The 18,076-nt window shown below is 38.2% G+C and overlaps 1 protein-coding gene across 2 annotated transcripts; it reads right to left on the reverse strand.

Moving 5' to 3' along the window:
- Positions 1-2,458: 2,458 nt before the first annotated feature.
- Positions 2,459-6,680, reverse strand: LOC148041374 (bidirectional sugar transporter SWEET17-like). 2 transcript variants are annotated; one of them, XM_087688141.1, is made up of 6 exons: positions 6,445-6,676; positions 6,303-6,342; positions 5,636-5,852; positions 4,864-5,022; positions 4,449-4,568; positions 2,459-2,846 (listed from the first exon to the last, which is right to left on the reverse strand). In XM_087688141.1, exons 1-6 carry the CDS (start codon positions 6,482-6,484, stop codon positions 2,607-2,609), a joined length of 816 nt encoding a protein of 271 aa, XP_087544267.1. In that variant the 5' UTR covers positions 6,485-6,676; the 3' UTR covers positions 2,459-2,606. The 2 variants fall into 2 exon arrangements, with proteins under 2 accessions (XP_087544267.1, XP_087544276.1); XM_087688150.1 differs by lacking the exon at positions 4,864-5,022 and having other exon boundaries at positions 6,445-6,680.
- Positions 6,681-18,076: the final 11,396 nt, after the last annotated feature.

Raw genomic sequence — 18,076 nt, forward strand, 5'->3', positions numbered from 1 at the left:
ATTGGGGTTGTCGCACATTATATGGATACACCTAGCAAGAAACATTGGGATGCCGTGAAGGGTATCATGAGGTACCTGAAAGGCACAGCAGATATGTGTCTTTGTTACGGCAGCCAGGATACAAGAGTCGTGGGGCACATTGACTTTGATTATGCACAACATGCAGATAGTAGGAAGTCCACTTCTAGCTATGTGTTCACTTATGCTGGAGGGGCTATCTCTTGGATGTCCAAGGCACAGAAGTGTACGGCCCTTTCTACTATAGGGACCAAGTATATTGCAACCATAGAGGCTTGCAAAGAGGCTATCTAGTTAGGCTGTTTGATTGCAAACCTTGGTATGACAGGTGTTATGCCTACACTGCATTCGAATTCTATGAGTGTCATTCAGTTGGCCAAGAATCTGGTCTTCCATGCTAAGACGAAAAATATTGAGGTGAGGTATCACTTAATTCGCAAGGTTGTTGAGGAGAGGTCTGTTGACCTTGTCAAGATTTCGACTGAGCAAAATCTTGCAAACTTGCTCAAGGAATAGCCTCACTACTGAGTGCTTTGCCTTCCTCAGGAGATTGATGGGCATTGGATGAGATGACGTCTTTTTTCTCATCTTGCTGTACATGTGTATATGTTGTACCATCTTTTCTTTTTTCTCTCTCTCACTGGGGTAGATTCACCTTTAAGTGGGAGGTTGTTGGGGGTAAAGGTGCCTCCAACTAGCCGCCTGTGTATTACTACACTGACAGTACCCGCTAGTGCATGCTGCAGGTGGCAGGTACCCGTCACAATCACTTATTCTTTATTCTTTTAGTGACAGTTTGAATAAAAGAAGGCCCTGCCACACATTGTGGTTGTTGGAGTTTCCATTTCTTGTCTCTCTCTTTCTTGCTCTTGCTCTCCTGCCATAGCTCTCGCGTGCAAGCTTCAATCCTTCTCTCCTTTCAAGGTTGGCTATTGCCAAAGGCCCTTGTACACATTTTTGAATGGCTCATGATAGTGGATATGGATAGTAGATTGCTATGGAGTCTCAAGGAGGACAATTAACTTATTGGGAACATGGAAGTTGGAAATTGGATAGAGAACTACATGGATAGAAGCATAGAGCAAAAGGTGAATCATTTATGTATGTTTCATCAAATATCCATGGAGAAGTAGCTTGCTAGGCATGAGCTTGTTAGAATTCAAAGAGAGACATTGAGATTAAAGTTTTAATTTAGTGCACATTAGTAATCTATTCAATACCTCAACAGCATATAGAAACTACCATGATTCATGCATGTGAAGTGATTGTATGAGCCATGGACAAATGTTGGGGGTAAAGGCGTATGTGCCTAGCTACCTATGTATTAGTTACATTGATAGCCCAACAATGACGAGCCATGTCATCAATGAAGGTAACAAAGTACACGTTTCCTTTGATGGATTTGATATGCATGGGTCCACTTGTATACTAGAGGTGGTGGATGCCCATAACTGTCACTTCATTCTTTATTCTTTTAGTGACATTTGAATAAGGGAAGGCATGCCACACATTGTGATTATTGAAGTTCCCACATCTTGTGTCTCTTGCTTTTGCTTTCTTGCACCTTCCACCAAAACTATTGCTTCTGCTCATGGCCTTGCACTCCAGGCTCACTCCCTTCAACTCATATTAGAGTCGTCTTCCTCAAGAGCTTGAGCTGGACTCGGTATTGCTTCCACTAAAATATGTATAACAAGTTTCCCTATTGGCAACTATGGCTTCACCTTCCTTGAGAGCTTGAAGCTAAGCCTGGCATTGTTTCATAGCTTCCATTAAAATACATACAATAGGTTTACCTATTGGTAACTATGGCTTTACCTTCAATGGTATGTATTTGATTTTTTCTACTTCGAGCTTTGTTATTGCCCCCCTAACACTTGCTGTAGGGCTACATTGGGCCTTATCCATCACTGTGCAGTACTTCTATGTCCACTCTCATCTTTCTATTGTGGTGCTACGAGGTGACATGAAAGACCTTTTGTTCATGTATAGCACAAATGTTTTTGTATAAAAAGTATCACATAAGATGATTGTGGTTTAGTAAATAATTTGCTTCACTCCCTAAAGTCTAAAATGGAACTTTTGCCACAAATTTTATTACATGGAAGTATGATTACGCCATTAACACCCTTGTTTGATATGATTTCAAAAGCATGATTACGCCTGCTTGATTGATTGGCAATTAGTCTAACTTGACATGCTCATTGTCTTATTCATACATCAAATATCACAAAATGAGACTTCAAGTACATTTAATGTTTGATACAAGCACAAGTCAAGAAATTGGTAAAATTTACATTCTCTTAGATTTTTGTATCATACTTGTTAGAACAAAAGAAGTCTAGACATTCCCTTATAAGATAAAACACTCACATAATCCCTTATTTTTAGTCTCAAATGGTATGAAAAAAGGGAGTTTTTGAGTTTTTGTAACCATTTTCTATGCCAATTGATCATTCAAATCTTTGAACCTCTTTGATGTACTAAAATGTTACACTTTCCCTTAAAAATGTTGGAGGGGATATGCATAACTATAGTATCCCAAGGTTGTTCAATTTATTCAAAGCATGCTTTTTACAAGAATGTAGTTACAATATCCTAATATTGTTCAATTCCTTTAAAGTATTCTTTTTAGAATGAATGGAGCATTGACTCTCCATATCCATAGTTTGAAATCTTTGATCAATATTAGTAGAAGTCTCACTTGCAGGCCCACTTGGAAGCTTTTCCACATGTAATATAACTTCTTTACCATGACTTGGCTTCCAATATGTAGCAAATAGTACCAACTGCAAGACTCCTAGGATGAAACCAACACTATTTGGGACCTGTTGTAGCCATATGAATTAGCAAACCAATCTCTCACTCAAATAGAAATATAGCATTCAACTCACATGCATGTGTGTGTGTGCATGCATAAAACCAATACCTTTGTATTCCATAATAACATTGAGAGGCATGGTTTGTCTTGGAAAATAAAAATTAAGTTCTTATTTGTTTAAGTGAAAAAAAGGAAAAAATAAAATTTTTGTCAAATATGTCATTTTTTATTCTAGGGAACCCTTATTTGGTTGAAGAGAAACATATAAAAGAAGAGTATTGTATTTGTGAGAGAGAGAGAGAGAGAGAGAGAGAGAGAGAGAGAGAGAGAGAGAGAGAGAGAGAGAGAGAGAGAGAGAGAGAGAGAGAGAGAGAGAGAGAGAGAGAGAGAGAGAGTGTGTGTGTGTGTGTGTGTGTGTGTACATGCATGTGTGTGTGTGTACATGTGTGTGTGTGCATGCACATATGCACATGCATATGTGTGTGGATGTAGATACGTGTGTTTGTGTATGTGTGCATGTGTGTGTGAGAGCTTAAAATCAATTTACAATAGCAATAGAGTATAATAGGAAAGGTTTTCAATGGTCTGATGAAGTATACTTTGAGTAAACAAAGCTTTTTTAGCTATTGCCTAGTATAATTGGATACCTAACCAAGTCATCAAATACCTTTGAGAATCAAAGTGACGTGGATAAAAATAGAGCATAGTATATATAATCCTACTCCAAATGAGGTTATTCTTATAAACATTTAGAATAATCAACCTTAGGGCATGAGTACTAGTCAAAGCATGCCTATTAATGTCATTAATACCCATGATACATGCATGCCAAACACCTAATTGTGCCTACATATATAGTTCTTTCTAGAGATGAAGCAAACTTAAAGGGATAAATTAGTCCTTGGGAAGGCTAGTACTTATAATAACTCTATGTATATGTAGATACATGTGTATGCATGTGCATCTGTGCATGCATGCATCTAAAACAATATCATGTGCATACATATGTTAGAGTACATATTTTAAGGTACACTTGTATATGTATCTGCATTTGAAATATATGTATGTAAATGTTAGTTTACACATTTCTCCATATTTGATCATGTGTATGCATATAAGCCTAGGGTAGTCACTTGTCTGAAATTATATATGTCATATGCATCTAATATCTTATATACAAATCATCATTTTACCATATTCAAGTAAATTTAAGACCTTACATGGAGACTGCACTATTTTTGAGATTTTGCATGTGTACCTTCTTCTCTTATGTTCTAATCATGCCTTCATTAGTCAATTGATGTGATAACATGCATCTAGATTTGTTCAAAGTTACTATGAATATCTCATTAGCCAACTCATGTTTTGTTTTGTTTTGTGAGTTGAGTATGCAAGAGCAAGAAACTCATGTGATAGCACACATTTATTAAGATTGTCTATAGTGTGTGTGCATGTGCCTATGTGTGCATGTGTGTGTGTGTGTGTGTGTGTGTGTGTGTGTGTGTGTGTGTGTGTGTGTGTGTGTGTGTGTGTGTGTGTGTGTGTGTGTGTGTGTGTGTGTGTGTGTGCACATTTGCACATGCATGGGGCGTGAGGAATATGAAGATACCGCAATGAATATATCTTGAACAACAAACGCATAACTCGACCAGATGCCCCCTGTCATAAATAGGAACAATGACAAATAGAACGGCATGAACTCCACACTTTTTGTTCGAATCACTTGGCCCTGCAATCATTGTTTGATGACATAATTAATAATGATCTCAATTTGTAGCTTTCTAATTTAGAATGTTGGGAACCTTGTATCTAATTTGATAATTTTTACTAGTCTGTACTTCTTGCTATATTTTTGAATTCCAAAAGCTTTAGAAATTACCATTTCACATTATATGCACCTACAATGTGAGTGTGTTTTCGTGTCTATATTGTGGCATGTATACATGCTAAGGTGGGTGGATCAAGTTGGTGAAAATAAAAGCTCCAAGCACACCTTTCTGTAAATGCATTTCTTGTCAACTCACCATAATACTGAGGGGTGCCCCATATACAAAGATCGCAAAGGCATCTGAGAGAACACCGATAATTTGAATCCTTAACTTTCCATGGGTCAAGGTAAGGGTGGTGGCCAAGATGCATATTATAATGATACTACTCAAGAGCAAGAGATGAATCACATGGACCTGATAAAAAGCACAAAGTCAGTGATTTGAATAGATATGGTCATTCCAATAACACTAACTTGCATAAGGTTTTGATGATACAATCAATGCTTGTTAAGAGAAATTCCCATTTGGGATTCTTGTGTGATGTGGCTTGCCACGATGGTTCCTCTAGTAAAGTAGCTTTCTTATAATGGTGAAAAAGATAATTTTGGGAGATTCATTGATGTCAATATTTTGGACATGCTAGCATTTTCCTCGCGAAAAGAAGATATATATGGTTCAAAGATATATATTGGTGTAAGATTGGTGTAAGATAATTGATCTCTCTCTCGCTACACACGCACACACATATATCCGTGCATGTGTATATGCATAAAAATAAACATAACGTGTATATAATATATAAAATAGCCTTGTTAAAATTTATATCGTCCTCGTTCCCCTCCCCCTGCCAGACGATGTATATAATATATAACAAAGTTATATAAAACAGCGTGGGCAACTAGAAAAAGATTAGGAAACGACGAGAGAGAGAGAGAGAGAGAGAGAGAGAGAGAGAGAGAGAGGGAGGGTGGGGGGGAGGGGGGGGGGAGCTCAGTACAATGCAATGACAGCAGCTAGGGCTACCTACCCTTTGCGGATGGGAGGCGAAGACGAGGTAGAGGGCGAGGTAGAGGGCCTGGAAGAGGGCGCCGGCGCCGCTGACGGTGGCGATGAGGAGGCCGTGGTGGCTGAGGAGGAGGAGGCCGTAGCAGAGCCACAGGACCCCGTTCACCACGCCCATCACGTAAGGATCCGCCGAGAAGCCCTCCGTCGATCTCCTCTTCCATATCCTCCAGAACGTTGGCCTGCCAACCATCCCGTCCCATCCATTCAAATGCACATCCCAGCGCAGCGCAGCCCAGCTCAACACACGTCATAGCAAGTCAGAGCCAACTCTACCCTCTACAATTCTAGCCCACGTCAATAGCAAGCAAGAGCCGCACTTGCATTGCTCTAGCTATGCATCCCCCCTACAAGATGTATTATATTCAACTCTGCATGTCTTATCTCGAGAAAACAAAAGAGAAACTCTAAATCTTGCTTTGTATGCTTCATGCCATTTTAGACGCTCAATGATTTGTGCCTTTGGGGAAGCACTACGGAAGGTTTGAACCCACACAACCATCATACTCAACCCACACACAAGCCACAGCTAAGCTATAACCGCATTGGCTATGCTCCATGCCATTTTAGTTCCCTTTACCTCTAAAGTTCCTCTCATACCCAACCATGTACCAAAAATCTCAAGAACTTACATTGGAGCAACTCCTCTTACCACCAAACTCACGATGTTCCCTAGCATTCACACATGCACACAACAAAACATTAGAGCACTTTGATCAACCATGTCATGACAAACAAATCAAATACTATGCAATTAAACAAAAAGTAACATACCTAAAATTCCTAGTGTAAGAGCTAGCCAATAATGTGCCATGTTTGCTTTCACCTCAAGCTCATTCGGTGTTTGCCCCACGACTTGTGACTTTCACCTCAAGCTCATTCAGTGTTTGCCCCACGATTTGTGGCTTGCATGGAAAAGTATTGTATGGTACTCTTTCAGTAGAGTACTTTCTACTTATTCAGATGCTAGTATTTAGCTTGTGTTACCCCTCTACTTATGATACAATGAGTCCTTTACATTCCCTCAATAGGTTTGTGAGAATCTCATTAAACATGATATGCTACCTTTGTAAGTGCTATTTTGTACTTTTTAATTTACAACTAAAGAACATTCAAAACTTTCATTGACTTGCATGTATAAGGGATGACGTAGTTGTAACACATTAGTGGTAAGTAATCAACACCCATCACAGTAGTGCGCAAGATGAAAAACAATAAAAAGTAAACAAAAGAAGTCATTCTTTTTCAATTCCATATATCCTTTACAATACAAAGTCATGTAATGCTCTTTGAACCCCACCCTTTGGAAAACGTTATTTTCCCCTTGCTCCACTTTTTATCACCAACATTATTAAGATCGTATCATTAAAGTAAACGTAATCATGGTGGAAAGTGTAGTCTCTATGGTTTGTACTTTAGGGACTTTGATTTTCAAATTATCTATCACTCAAATATTATTGGATAGGAAGGATGGATGCCTCAATTTTGATCAATTTTCCTTTGCAATATCTTTTGCATGTCATGCTTTAAGCAAGGCTCATCAATTGAGACACAAACTAGTAACTATACATTGTAGTTGGAAACATTTTTTATGTAATAGGAATCTAAGCTTTCCACAAAAATCAATGTTTACAATTTATATCAATGAATCAATCAGTCTTTATTTTCACATGTTCAATTGTCATTCCATACCAAAGCTTAGTTTATGTTTACTCAAACAAGCTAGATAGAAGATTGTAAAATGTCATGAAAGCATCTAGAATCACTTACAAAAAAAAAGAAAAAAAAGAAAAGTCAAAAACACCAAAAAAGTAAAGTAGCTTGCATTACCAAGGGATTTATTCATTACATCATGTGATCAATTTGTTTTCCATGAACATTGGATATATCCTTTTAAAAAAAAGATCTAGTACAAACTTCAAACTTGTATACAGAGATAGAAGTTCAAATTTAGACATCATTAACTTGGCTACATTTTGAATTTGAGGGAGAATATGAAAAGTTCTCTAATAAAAACATTATTGACCCAATGCAAATTTAAATCCCAATATATCTAAACATTTTTAGTAGACCTTGATGTGATATAAAGTATCGTTGTTTGCATTCAAGAGACATTTTACTTGTTAAAAACATGATGCTCTTGTAGAAAAGGTGACATGCTTTGAAAGTTTAAATTGAGTGAAAATTGCTTGTTTCTATATGAGGATATGTGACCATTCACATATAATTGTTTGAACTCAATCTTTATGATCTTCCTTTCTCAAACATATGCATTTTCTTCATTGGACATGGTCAATAACTCAAGTTTAATATTTATGGATTTCTTTACCACAATGGGAAGTCGATATGAAAAGAATTAAGACCTTCTCTTCACATATTTATTGGCTATAATTTTATAGTATTAGACTATAAAGAGGCCATGTTTTGTGTATTGCATATGCTTAATCTTAAAAAAAAGGTTTATAATAACAAACTCTTCACTTTTTGTTATGAAAAAATTCCATTTTGTTGAATTGAGTGTGTTGGTATCAAGTGGAAAAAATGACAATTAAATAATTTTATATACAAATCATCCCCTTGCATGCTTAACTAGAAAACATAATTGATGAACAAATGAAATCATGTCATTAATGCATAACTTGCACATCTCCTTAGTGTGTAATTTGCACATAAGTGGTGCATGCACATAGACACACATAGACTAATGTCTAACAAAGGCTAGGATAGATTATCATACCCAAGAACACATACATGTGTGATGAGATTTCAACATATTAAAGTTTAAAATAATTTATATCTAGAGGATATTATACTTTATATATTATGTAATCCTTTCTAAGGGACTAAAACCATGGCATCACAAGATCAGATGTAACTTTTACTATCCATCTCATGGACTGCTTTAGTATCCACTCCATCATGTCCAAAATAAATTTTCTTGGTGTTCCCCTTCTATGACAATGATTTTGGCTTGGATATTTGGATGATAAGGGGTGAGTGACATGTCATCTCATGTGGGGTTTGGGACAACTCACCATGTTAAGAATTGTGGCTTGCTCTAGGGCATAAGTACATCGCAACGAAGATCTCATCTAAGGATATCACCATTACAAAGGATTTGAACTATAGATGGCTATATTGACACCTTTTTGAATGACAAGAAACTTATGGATGCATCTATCTTTCAACTTAACAATGGAGTAAAACAGACCCATGTATAATCTCAGATATAATTTGCAAACTACAAAACATGACTTTTAACAAAGTTTTAAACACCAAAATTTTGTAATTTTCAAAATAATTTAAATTTCTAAATACATGTGCTTCATCTATAATATTCACGTATTGTTTCACATGAAGTAAATGCAATCAAGGCTAGAAAAAAACAAGATGATACAGCTACAAATTTCGTATGGAGCCATAGTTCTCCAACCAACAACTCATTGGGTATTATTTTTATAAATCATATCAATATATTATAAATGATTGGACACAATAACATAGGAGTGTGTTATTTTTGCGAGCTTTAAATTTCCTGCCTTTGGAATTGAAACTAATTTTTTGAGCTTTTTAAAACAACCTTGGATTTTTTCTACAAATGACATCGACTTATAATTGAGTACATAAAGGTCATATCACACACTACTACTCTTTTTTAACGTGAAGATATATGATATATCATGCATGCATTACCATTTGGGAGCTCCCAATGAAACATACACTATCCAAAATAGAGAAAGCAATGCTACTAAATAATCACTACAAAAGAAAACCATCACTAAAAGGTGGGATGATCCCTCAAAACCATCACTCCTCACTAGAGACCTTTGTTCCCTTTGCAAGAAGCCAGAAGGCAAGAACAAATACGATGCAACCAAACCTATATCATAGTTTCAAAGTGTGTTAATGGAATTTTTCTTGACCACCATGCCAAAGGACTTCTTGATCCAATGAGAGGGCATCCTATGTACTACCCATTGGTCTCGAGGAATTTTGACCTCATCTACACACTACGATGTCTCCCCTATTTTTGTAGGAGTCTCCTTACTGTTGCATGAACCCTCCACTTTATCCATCTCATCTTGAATATATATCTCAACCAATCCACTGTTATCAAGTCTTATGTATTATGGATGACCTCTTGCTGTGTTGACTTGACTCCATGACATATTCTAGCCTATATGAGCTCAAAAATTCTATATAACCTATTCTCCTTTGCACAGTCTTCTTATCCCCTAGAATGATTAGATCGTACATTGGGGTTCCTACAACCACTCCTTGCATGGCCCTTGTGATAGTGGAAGGCCTTGGTGTTTGTTGTCTACCTACCTGGATATTAATGACTCCATAGATGGTCTAGATCCGATAAACCTCCTTGTCATGAACCCCAACTCCTTTACACATTGAATGTATGAAAACTTTATGACATATGCATCATATAGTGATATCTTCCTTATTCCACCCTCACTGGAGAACCATTTAGCATGGACACTCTTAGATAGGTTGATAGTTTGAATTTGAGCACACTCCTAGGGACCTTTGTTAGCCTATATGGAGGTCTAAGGATTTAGGTAATGTAAAAACATACATCAAATGCATAACATGAAATCTCAACACATAAACTTAGATCTGATTTGATATCTCCCCATGTGCAACTTGTTGCTCCCACCACTTCAATCACCTTTGTATGGGTTTCATGTTTTCTAAAGTCACATGGCTAACCCACAATTTTTTTATTGCATTTTCTTTCTGAGTAGCTTGTTGAGTCATCTTTTTGCTAAGTAGCTTATTGAGTCATCTTTGCATTTCTTCATGATTTGCACAAGTCTATATGATGTCTTTGGTATTTGAAGGAACTAATTTCTTGGTGTATTTGTGTAGCCTTTTGTTCCTAGTGAAAAAGACAAGACTGCTCTCTCCCTTTCATTATATTCTAAGGCCCCCCCATTATACATTGTCCTTACAGCCAACCAAATTTCCCCAACCTCATCTCACATGAAACCTACGAAGTCGGGTTGGTTATGCACACATTGTTCCATGAAATTGTTTAGAGTCTCCTAAAAAACACTTGAGGTTCACAATCCTCATCTTTTCTCTCGCATATTGATATTACTTGCAATGCTTTCATGCTATAAAAAAATTAAATAAATTAGTTTGTAGGAAAAGATATTATCTCCCTAATAGTACCAATCAAAGAACCCTGAGGGATACTCACTAAGGATCATATATTGAGCACGACATTGTTGCCCAACCATTTGCACGATGAGTGCAATCAAAGTGCACCCATTCATTTCTAGATTCGTTGCAGATATAGGTCGCATGCAATTAACTAAATCCACCCCCGAATCAAGACCTTTTGTAGACATTAAAAAAAAAACACTTGCCCTTAGCTCCTTCCTGACTAGGAAACTTGCTTCCATGGAAAAAGGAAAACATGCAATTTCATTTGCAGTTTTGTAGTATATTGTCATACTCATCACCAACTAATGTACCTTATTTGGCCTTTTCTTATGAGATTATCCCCTTGAGACTATTTGGCAGTCAAAACAAATCCTATGGATGAGCAACATCCATAATAGAGTAGCAAACAAAAATGTTAAAAACATTTGGATCTAACCCTTTGCTTGCATGAGTGGCATCATTTCTTTGAGGAAGTGATGGAGATCTTTGTCAATTTCCACTGAGTTGTCTTCCTTGATAAGAGATTGGAACAACATTTGAAGTGCAACCATCATGATGCTTGTATTGCCTTCAATTGTAGGATACCCCTTGCTCACTTGTCTATCCAAGTGGCCATGAAAACTAGTGTCATTACATCTTTTTTCACTTTCATAATAAAATCATGTTACCATGTGACACTTGAGACTACCTGGATAATAGCTCAAGTGCACAACACATTTTATGGCCATGTTTGATAGTGAAGGCCTCATCCAAACTTGACCACCAAAATTTTGTTCCATTTCAGCCATCCATTTCTTTTTTCCAAATGTTGTTGGTAGCTCAAAACACATAATAACATGATATATAGTAGGAAGTTCATCAACTTGGACCGGATCTTTACATATATCCAATAGCTTCTTTAGTTGACCAACTCCTAGGCTTCTCTTAATCTAATCAATAATTGTTTTGTTATCCGAAATGGTATTTTCTTCATTTTGACCACCAACACGCATTACATCAATATCTTCTCTTAGGCCATTTTCTTCCAATTCTTTTAGATCTTTCTCCATTTAGTCAAACTCTCCATCAACACACACTAGAATTAACTTACTTCCACTAGCTGTGTTAGTTACAGATGTATTGATTTTCTCTTGAGATGAATCCAAACTATCAAAGACATAAACACATTCATTTGAATGCATAATCAAATAGGTTGCTGATGGTGTTCTCTCAAGTAGGTAGTAATGCTTGTGGCCTTCGTGGTCTCATCGAGGGGAAATAGTAAGATGTGTTCAACTATCCTTGATCTGAATGGTAGCTTTCAAACCCATCAATTTGCAGTGTGGAGGCAACAAACTTCAGAGGTAGTTTGCATTCAGAAGAACTTCATTATAACACATTGAAACTTGGTGTTGTACTCATTTTCCATCTTTTCTCCAAGTTAAGGTGGCACTACTAGAGAGGCTTATTTCTAGCTACAGAGATGTGCATGGAAGCACATTCGGGTAAAAGTAGAAGATATGGGGTTATGTGTAACAAAGGTGAAGAAAGAGAAAGTAGTATGTAGATTAGTCTCAACATTGGTTCAGAAGAATGAACCAATCACCTATAGGTATATTTGTGATATATGTCACATAGTATGCATGTCATTAAGTAATGGCTATCCAACAAGCCAACTCACTCTCTATCCCTCTTAGTTCGCCTCTTTCTCTCTTTCTCTCTCTCCATCCACTTCCTCCACTTCATTCCCTATCTATCTCTCTTTCATAGTAACCAATAGTCCACATAACTATCCATTTATGATACACCATAGAGAATGCTAAATAATGACGGCTTACTAACTCCAAAACATCATTAAGTTGAGTGAGACACTTACATTATGAATCCCACCCAATATAAGGTAATTGTGCTCTCGTCCACCCTCACTAAGGTGAAATATTATCTCTTAAGATGGTAAAGATCCCTAGCATGCTCAATCATAACATAATGGACACAGTCAACCCTTCCATAGGGAAACCTACTATGGTGTAAACTCACGTTCACTTTTTTAAGTCACATGTGTAGATGCCAGTCTTAACTTCCATAGGCACATTAGCAATCTATGTATAAGTGCACATAGGGTGGTGGATACACTCACAATACATTTCAAGGACATACATTCTGGATGTCATCAAACTCTTGGATTAGTTAGAGTTGCCACGAGCCACCTACACTTATGTGCAAGGTAGAACTAAGCATTGTACACTTGGCCTTATTAACCCACATTATAGGATCTACATTAGGTTTAGCTATCATTCTTATGAGTTGCACATTCTATTCTTAGTTTAAGTGGACCACCTTTATACTCAATAAATTCTAGGAACTTCAGCACACGTTGCCGTGCCACTACATGGAGATAGTGTGAAAAACTCTAGAGTGCATTGTTATGCGACTTTCTTATTGATCTAGAGAGTCAATGTCATCTTAGTCATTAGTGTTAGTGTCCATAGTATGGATGGTCCAAAAATACTAGATTTTTGGACAAAAGTAGTATATTTTTGATATTTTGGATATTATTTATTATAAATATCCTAAAAATATGTAGAAAACTTCTAGAATAAGATGGCATGCAAAAAGCAAGTTGCTTTTTTAGCCAGTTTTGAAGATTTCATTAAAAAAAGAAGGATTGACAAAATCACGCGTGGGGCGATTGCAGTTTATAGGCAACAAACAACACTCCAAATAGGAAGAAGGAGTGATCTGGAAGAATTCTGAGCAAGTGTCCTATAGTTTTACCCCCCTTTCAAAGCCAATAGAACCATCAGATTTGTGGTTTGAGCAGTAGAGAAGAAGCTACTATTTTGATGCACGTTTTTGGGTCTACTAGGGAGCTCCATGAGATCTAATGCTTGGAGATTGCTTCTTAGTAGTGCTAGACAAGGTATTTCAAGTTTTATCAATACATAGTGCTTTGATTCATTGTGCTTTGTCTTTATCTTGTGTATCTCTTGTCTATTCTTTTTCTTCTCTCCTATCTCCTATTCTCTACTTCCTTCTATCTCTAATTTTCAATGGATATGATGTTTCTACAAAAACCTCTCTGACATTGGTGAACCCAACGTGAAGGTTATCAGAAGCAAAGACAAGATGGAAAAACATTTGAGCATAATTTCTAGTGATGTTTTGTAACAGTTAGTGTAGAATATGAATATGCTTATGTAGACAGCACAACAACAACAGGTGATGCAAGCTTCTACTCAAACAAAAACTGTTGTGATGAATGCTCTCCAAGTAATAGAGCGTGAGATGAAGTTGTTCAATGGTAGGAATGTATCTGCATATGTGCATACCTATTGCTCAAAAGATAGAAATCTTTGGGGTGGTTCAACTTGCATGGAGTCGGTATTTTGTAAGGGTTACTCTACATGAATTAAAAGCATGAATTACTAAATTATATATACAGGATGCTCACTAGGTAGCTTTTAAGAAGACACTCAGGGAAATAATTTTACATCGAAGACACTAGTTTAATTACGCACAAGACTTTCCAAGAGTGGGTTCTACAACTCAATAAGGGTCTTGTGGCTACAAAGTTATTAAGAGAATTTGAAAGTCAGTTTGAGCAGTTAGATCTTGTAAAAAAGCAAGCTCTTGCAAGTTAGAAGATTGAATTGTTTCTACAAGCAACACATCCTAAGCTTCAAGAGAAGCTTGATGATTTTCTAGAGGATTAGACTAAAGAGACATGTCTTAAAATAGAGTGGAGCCATGTCAAGGAAGTTGTTAGTGCACTGGCGAAAAAGCATAGACACTACAAGGAAAGAGAGGTATAGCGACGTCGGATAGCGACGCAGGAATAGCGACGTCGCTATTTGCGTCGCATTTGCGACGAAAATAGTGACGCCCTATAGGAAAAAAAAAGAGGGCCGAAACCCGAGCGCGTTTCATTTCGCGCATTTTCGTGAGACATTTCGAGAGGGAGAGGTAGAGAGAGAGCGACCGTTTTGCATAGAGGGTGAGAGAGGGAGAGGAAGAAGGCTTGCTGCCACCGCCGCTGTTCGCAAAGGAGAGGAGGAGACGCCATCGCGAAGAGGAGCCACCAAACCCTCGCCATATCTTTACGGTGAGTCCATTCTCTCTCTCTTTTGCTTGTTTAGGGTTTAATTTGTGTATATTGGAGGGAGAGGAAATGGGAGAGAAAGAGAGGGAGAGGGAGAGGGAGGGAGAGAAAGAGAAAGAGAGGGGGAGAGAAAGAGAAAGAGAAAGAGAAAGAGAAAGAGAAAGAGAGGGAGAGGGAGGGGGGAGGAAATGAGAGAGGGAGAGGGAGAGAGAGAAAGAGAGGGAGAGGGAGAGGAGAGGGATGGGGAGGAAATGAGAGAGGGAGAGGGAGGGAGAGTGCATTCTCTCTCTCTTTTACTTTTGCTTATATGATTTGTGTATATATATTTAGAGAGAGAGAGAGGAAATGAGAGAGAAAGAGAGGGAGAGGGAGAGGGAGGAAATGGAAGAGGGAGGGGGATGAAATGAGAGAATGAGAGGGAGGGAGGGTGTATTCTCTCTCTTATTTATTTATTTTTTGTATAATTTGTGTATAATGAGAGAGAGAGAAGAAATGAGGGAGAGGGAGAGGGAGAGGGAGAGATAGAAAGAGAGGGAGAGGGAGATGGAATGAGAGAGGGAGAGGGAGAGGGGGGGGGAGACGAAAACATAATAGGGAAATGAGAGAGGGACAGGGAGGGAGAAGAAATGAGAGAAGGAGAGGAAGAGAGAAAAAGGAAATGAGAGAGGGAGAGGAGAGAGAAAAAAAGAGAGAATGAGAGGAGAGAGAAAAAGAGATAAGATGTTAAACATAATAGGCAAAGAGAGAAAGAGAGGGTGTGGGTGAGAGTGAGGGCGAGGGAGGGAGAGGAAATGAGAGAGGGGGAGGAAGAGAGAAAAGGAAATGAGAGAGGGAGAGGAGAGAGAAAAAGAAATGAGAGAGAGGAGAGAGAAAAAGAGAGAAAGATAATTAAACCTAATACTATAAGAGAGAAAGAGAGGGTCAGGGTAAGGGAGGGAGAGGAAATGAGAGAGGAAGAGAAAGAAAGAAAGGTAAATGAGAGAGGGAGAGGAGAGAGAACAAGAGAAAAAAAATCATTAAATCTAATAGAGAAAGAGAGAAAGAGAGGGTCAGGGTGAGGGATGGACAGGAAATGAGAGAGGGAGAGAAAGAAAGAAAGGTAAATGAGAGAGGGAGAGGAGAGAGAAAAAATGAGCGAGAGAGGAGAGAGAAAAAGAGAGAAAAATCATTAAACCTAATAGGGAAAGAGAGAAAGAGAGGGTGAGGGCGAGGGAGGGAGAGGAAATGAGAGAGGGAGAGGAAGAGAGAAAAGGAAATGAGAGAGGGAGAGGAGAGAAAAAAATTTGAGAGAGAGAGGAGAGAGAAAAAGAGAGAAAGATCATTAAACTTAATGGGAAAAGAGAGAAAGAGAAGGTCAGGGTAAGGGAGGGAGAGGAAATGAGAGAGGGAGAGAAAGAAAGAAAGGGAAATGAGAGAGGGAGAGGAGAGAGAAAAAGGAATGAGAGAGAGAGGAGAGAGAAAAAGAGAGAAAGATCATTAAACCTAATGGGAAAAGAGAGAAAGAGAGGGTTAGGGTGAGGGAGGGAGAGGAAATGAGAGAGGGAGAGGAGAGAGAAAAAAGAGAAAAAAGAGAAAAAAATCATTAAATCTAATAGAGAAAGAGAGAAAGAGAGGGTCAGGGTGAGGGAGGGACAGGAAATGAGAGAGGGAGAGAAAGAGAGAAAGGTAAATGAGAGAGGGAGAGGAGAGAGAAAAAAATGAGAGAGAGGAGAGAGAAAAAATGAGAGAGCGGAGAGAGAAAAAGAGAGACAAATCATTAAATCTAATAGGGAAAGAGAGAAAGAGAGGGTGAGGGCGAGGGAGGGAGAGGAAATGAGAGAGGGAGAGGAAGAGAGAAAAGGAATTGAGAGAGGGAGAGGAGAGAAAAAAAATTGAGAGAGAGAGGAGAGAGAAAGATCACTAAACCTAATGGGAAAAGAGAGAAAGAGAAGGTCAGGGTGAGGGAGGGAGAGGAAACGAGAGAGGAGAGAAAGAAAGAAAGGGAAATATGAGAGAGAGAGGAGAGAGAAAAAGAGAGAAATATCATTAAACCTAATGGAAAAAGAGAGAAAGAGAGGGTCAGGGTGAGGGAGGGAGAGGAAATGAGAGAGGGAGAGAAAGAAAGAAAGGGAAATGAGAGAGGGAGAGGAGAGAGAAAAAAATGAGAGAGGGAGAGGAGAGAGAAAAATAGAAAAAATCACTAAATCTAATAGAGAAAGAGAGAAAGAGAGAGTCAGGGTGAGGGAGGGACAGGAAATGAGAGAGGGAGAGAAAGAGAGAAAGGGAAATGAGAGAGGGAGAGGAGAGAGAAAAAGGAATGAGAGAGAGGAGAGAGAAAAAGAGAAAAAATCATTAAACCTAATAGGGAAAGAGAGAAAGAGAGGGTTAGGGTGAGGGAGGGAGAGGAAATGAGAGAGGGGGAGAAAGAGAGAAAGGGAAATGAGAGAGGGAGAGGAGAGAGAAAAAACGAGATAGGGAGAGGAGAGAGAAAAAGAGAAGAAATCATTAAACCTAATAGAGAAAGAGAGAAAGAGAGGGAGAGGAAATGAGAGAGGGAGAGGAAATGAGATAGGGTGAGAGAGGGAGAGGAAAAGAGAGAGGGAGAAAGAGAGAAAGGGAAATAAGAGATGGAGGGGAGAGAGAAAAAGAAATATAAGAGAGAGAGCAGAGAGAAAAAGAGATAAAAATCATTAAACCTGATAGGGAAAGAGAGAAAGAGAGGGTACCCTAGCACCTACTACGTAGTATCATAGTACTGGGTACTTGGCACTATGATACTAGAGTACTAGGTGCTAGATACTAAGATGCTATGATATTATGTGCTAGGTACTGAGTACTAGGTACTAAATACTAGTGTTCTATGATACTATATGCTTGGTCATAGAAAAAGAGAGAGATGGAAGGAGAGGATAAATCTAAGAAAAGAAAAGAATGATAACAAAAACAAATTGTTTGTTGTAACGTAGACAAAATGAAAAACGAAGAAGGTCCTGTTGTTCAAGATCACGAGGCGTATCTTAATCAACGTGTCCCATGTCCTTGCTCTCAATGCAAGCTGGAAATTAGACGAAAACACCAATTGTCTATAGAACACATACCACATTTGGCGAGTTTCAATCTGAGATCATTGAATCAGGCGATTGCGGATTTTCAGCAAATGGTAATTTG

The sequence above is a fragment of the Lygodium microphyllum genome, chromosome 1 (genome assembly GCF_053477565.2).
Source record: "Lygodium microphyllum isolate KBCC chromosome 1, Lygodium_microphyllum_v1.1.10, whole genome shotgun sequence".
NCBI classification, from domain to species: Eukaryota; Viridiplantae; Streptophyta; class Polypodiopsida; order Schizaeales; family Lygodiaceae; genus Lygodium; species Lygodium microphyllum.

Bases quoted from the DNA above. Each gene is read 5' to 3' on its own strand.
- LOC148041374 (XM_087688141.1), bottom strand. From the start codon at position 6,484: ATGGCACATTATTGGCTAGCTCTTACACTAGGAATTTTAG. The intron at 6,343-6,444 runs GTATGTTACTTT...TGTGAATGCTAG, and splicing joins TCTTACACTAGGAATTTTAG to GGAACATCGTGAGTTTGGTG. The intron at 2,847-4,448 runs GTATCTTCATAT...TGGCTACAACAG, and splicing joins TTCAAGATATATTCATTGCG to GTCCCAAATAGTGTTGGTTT.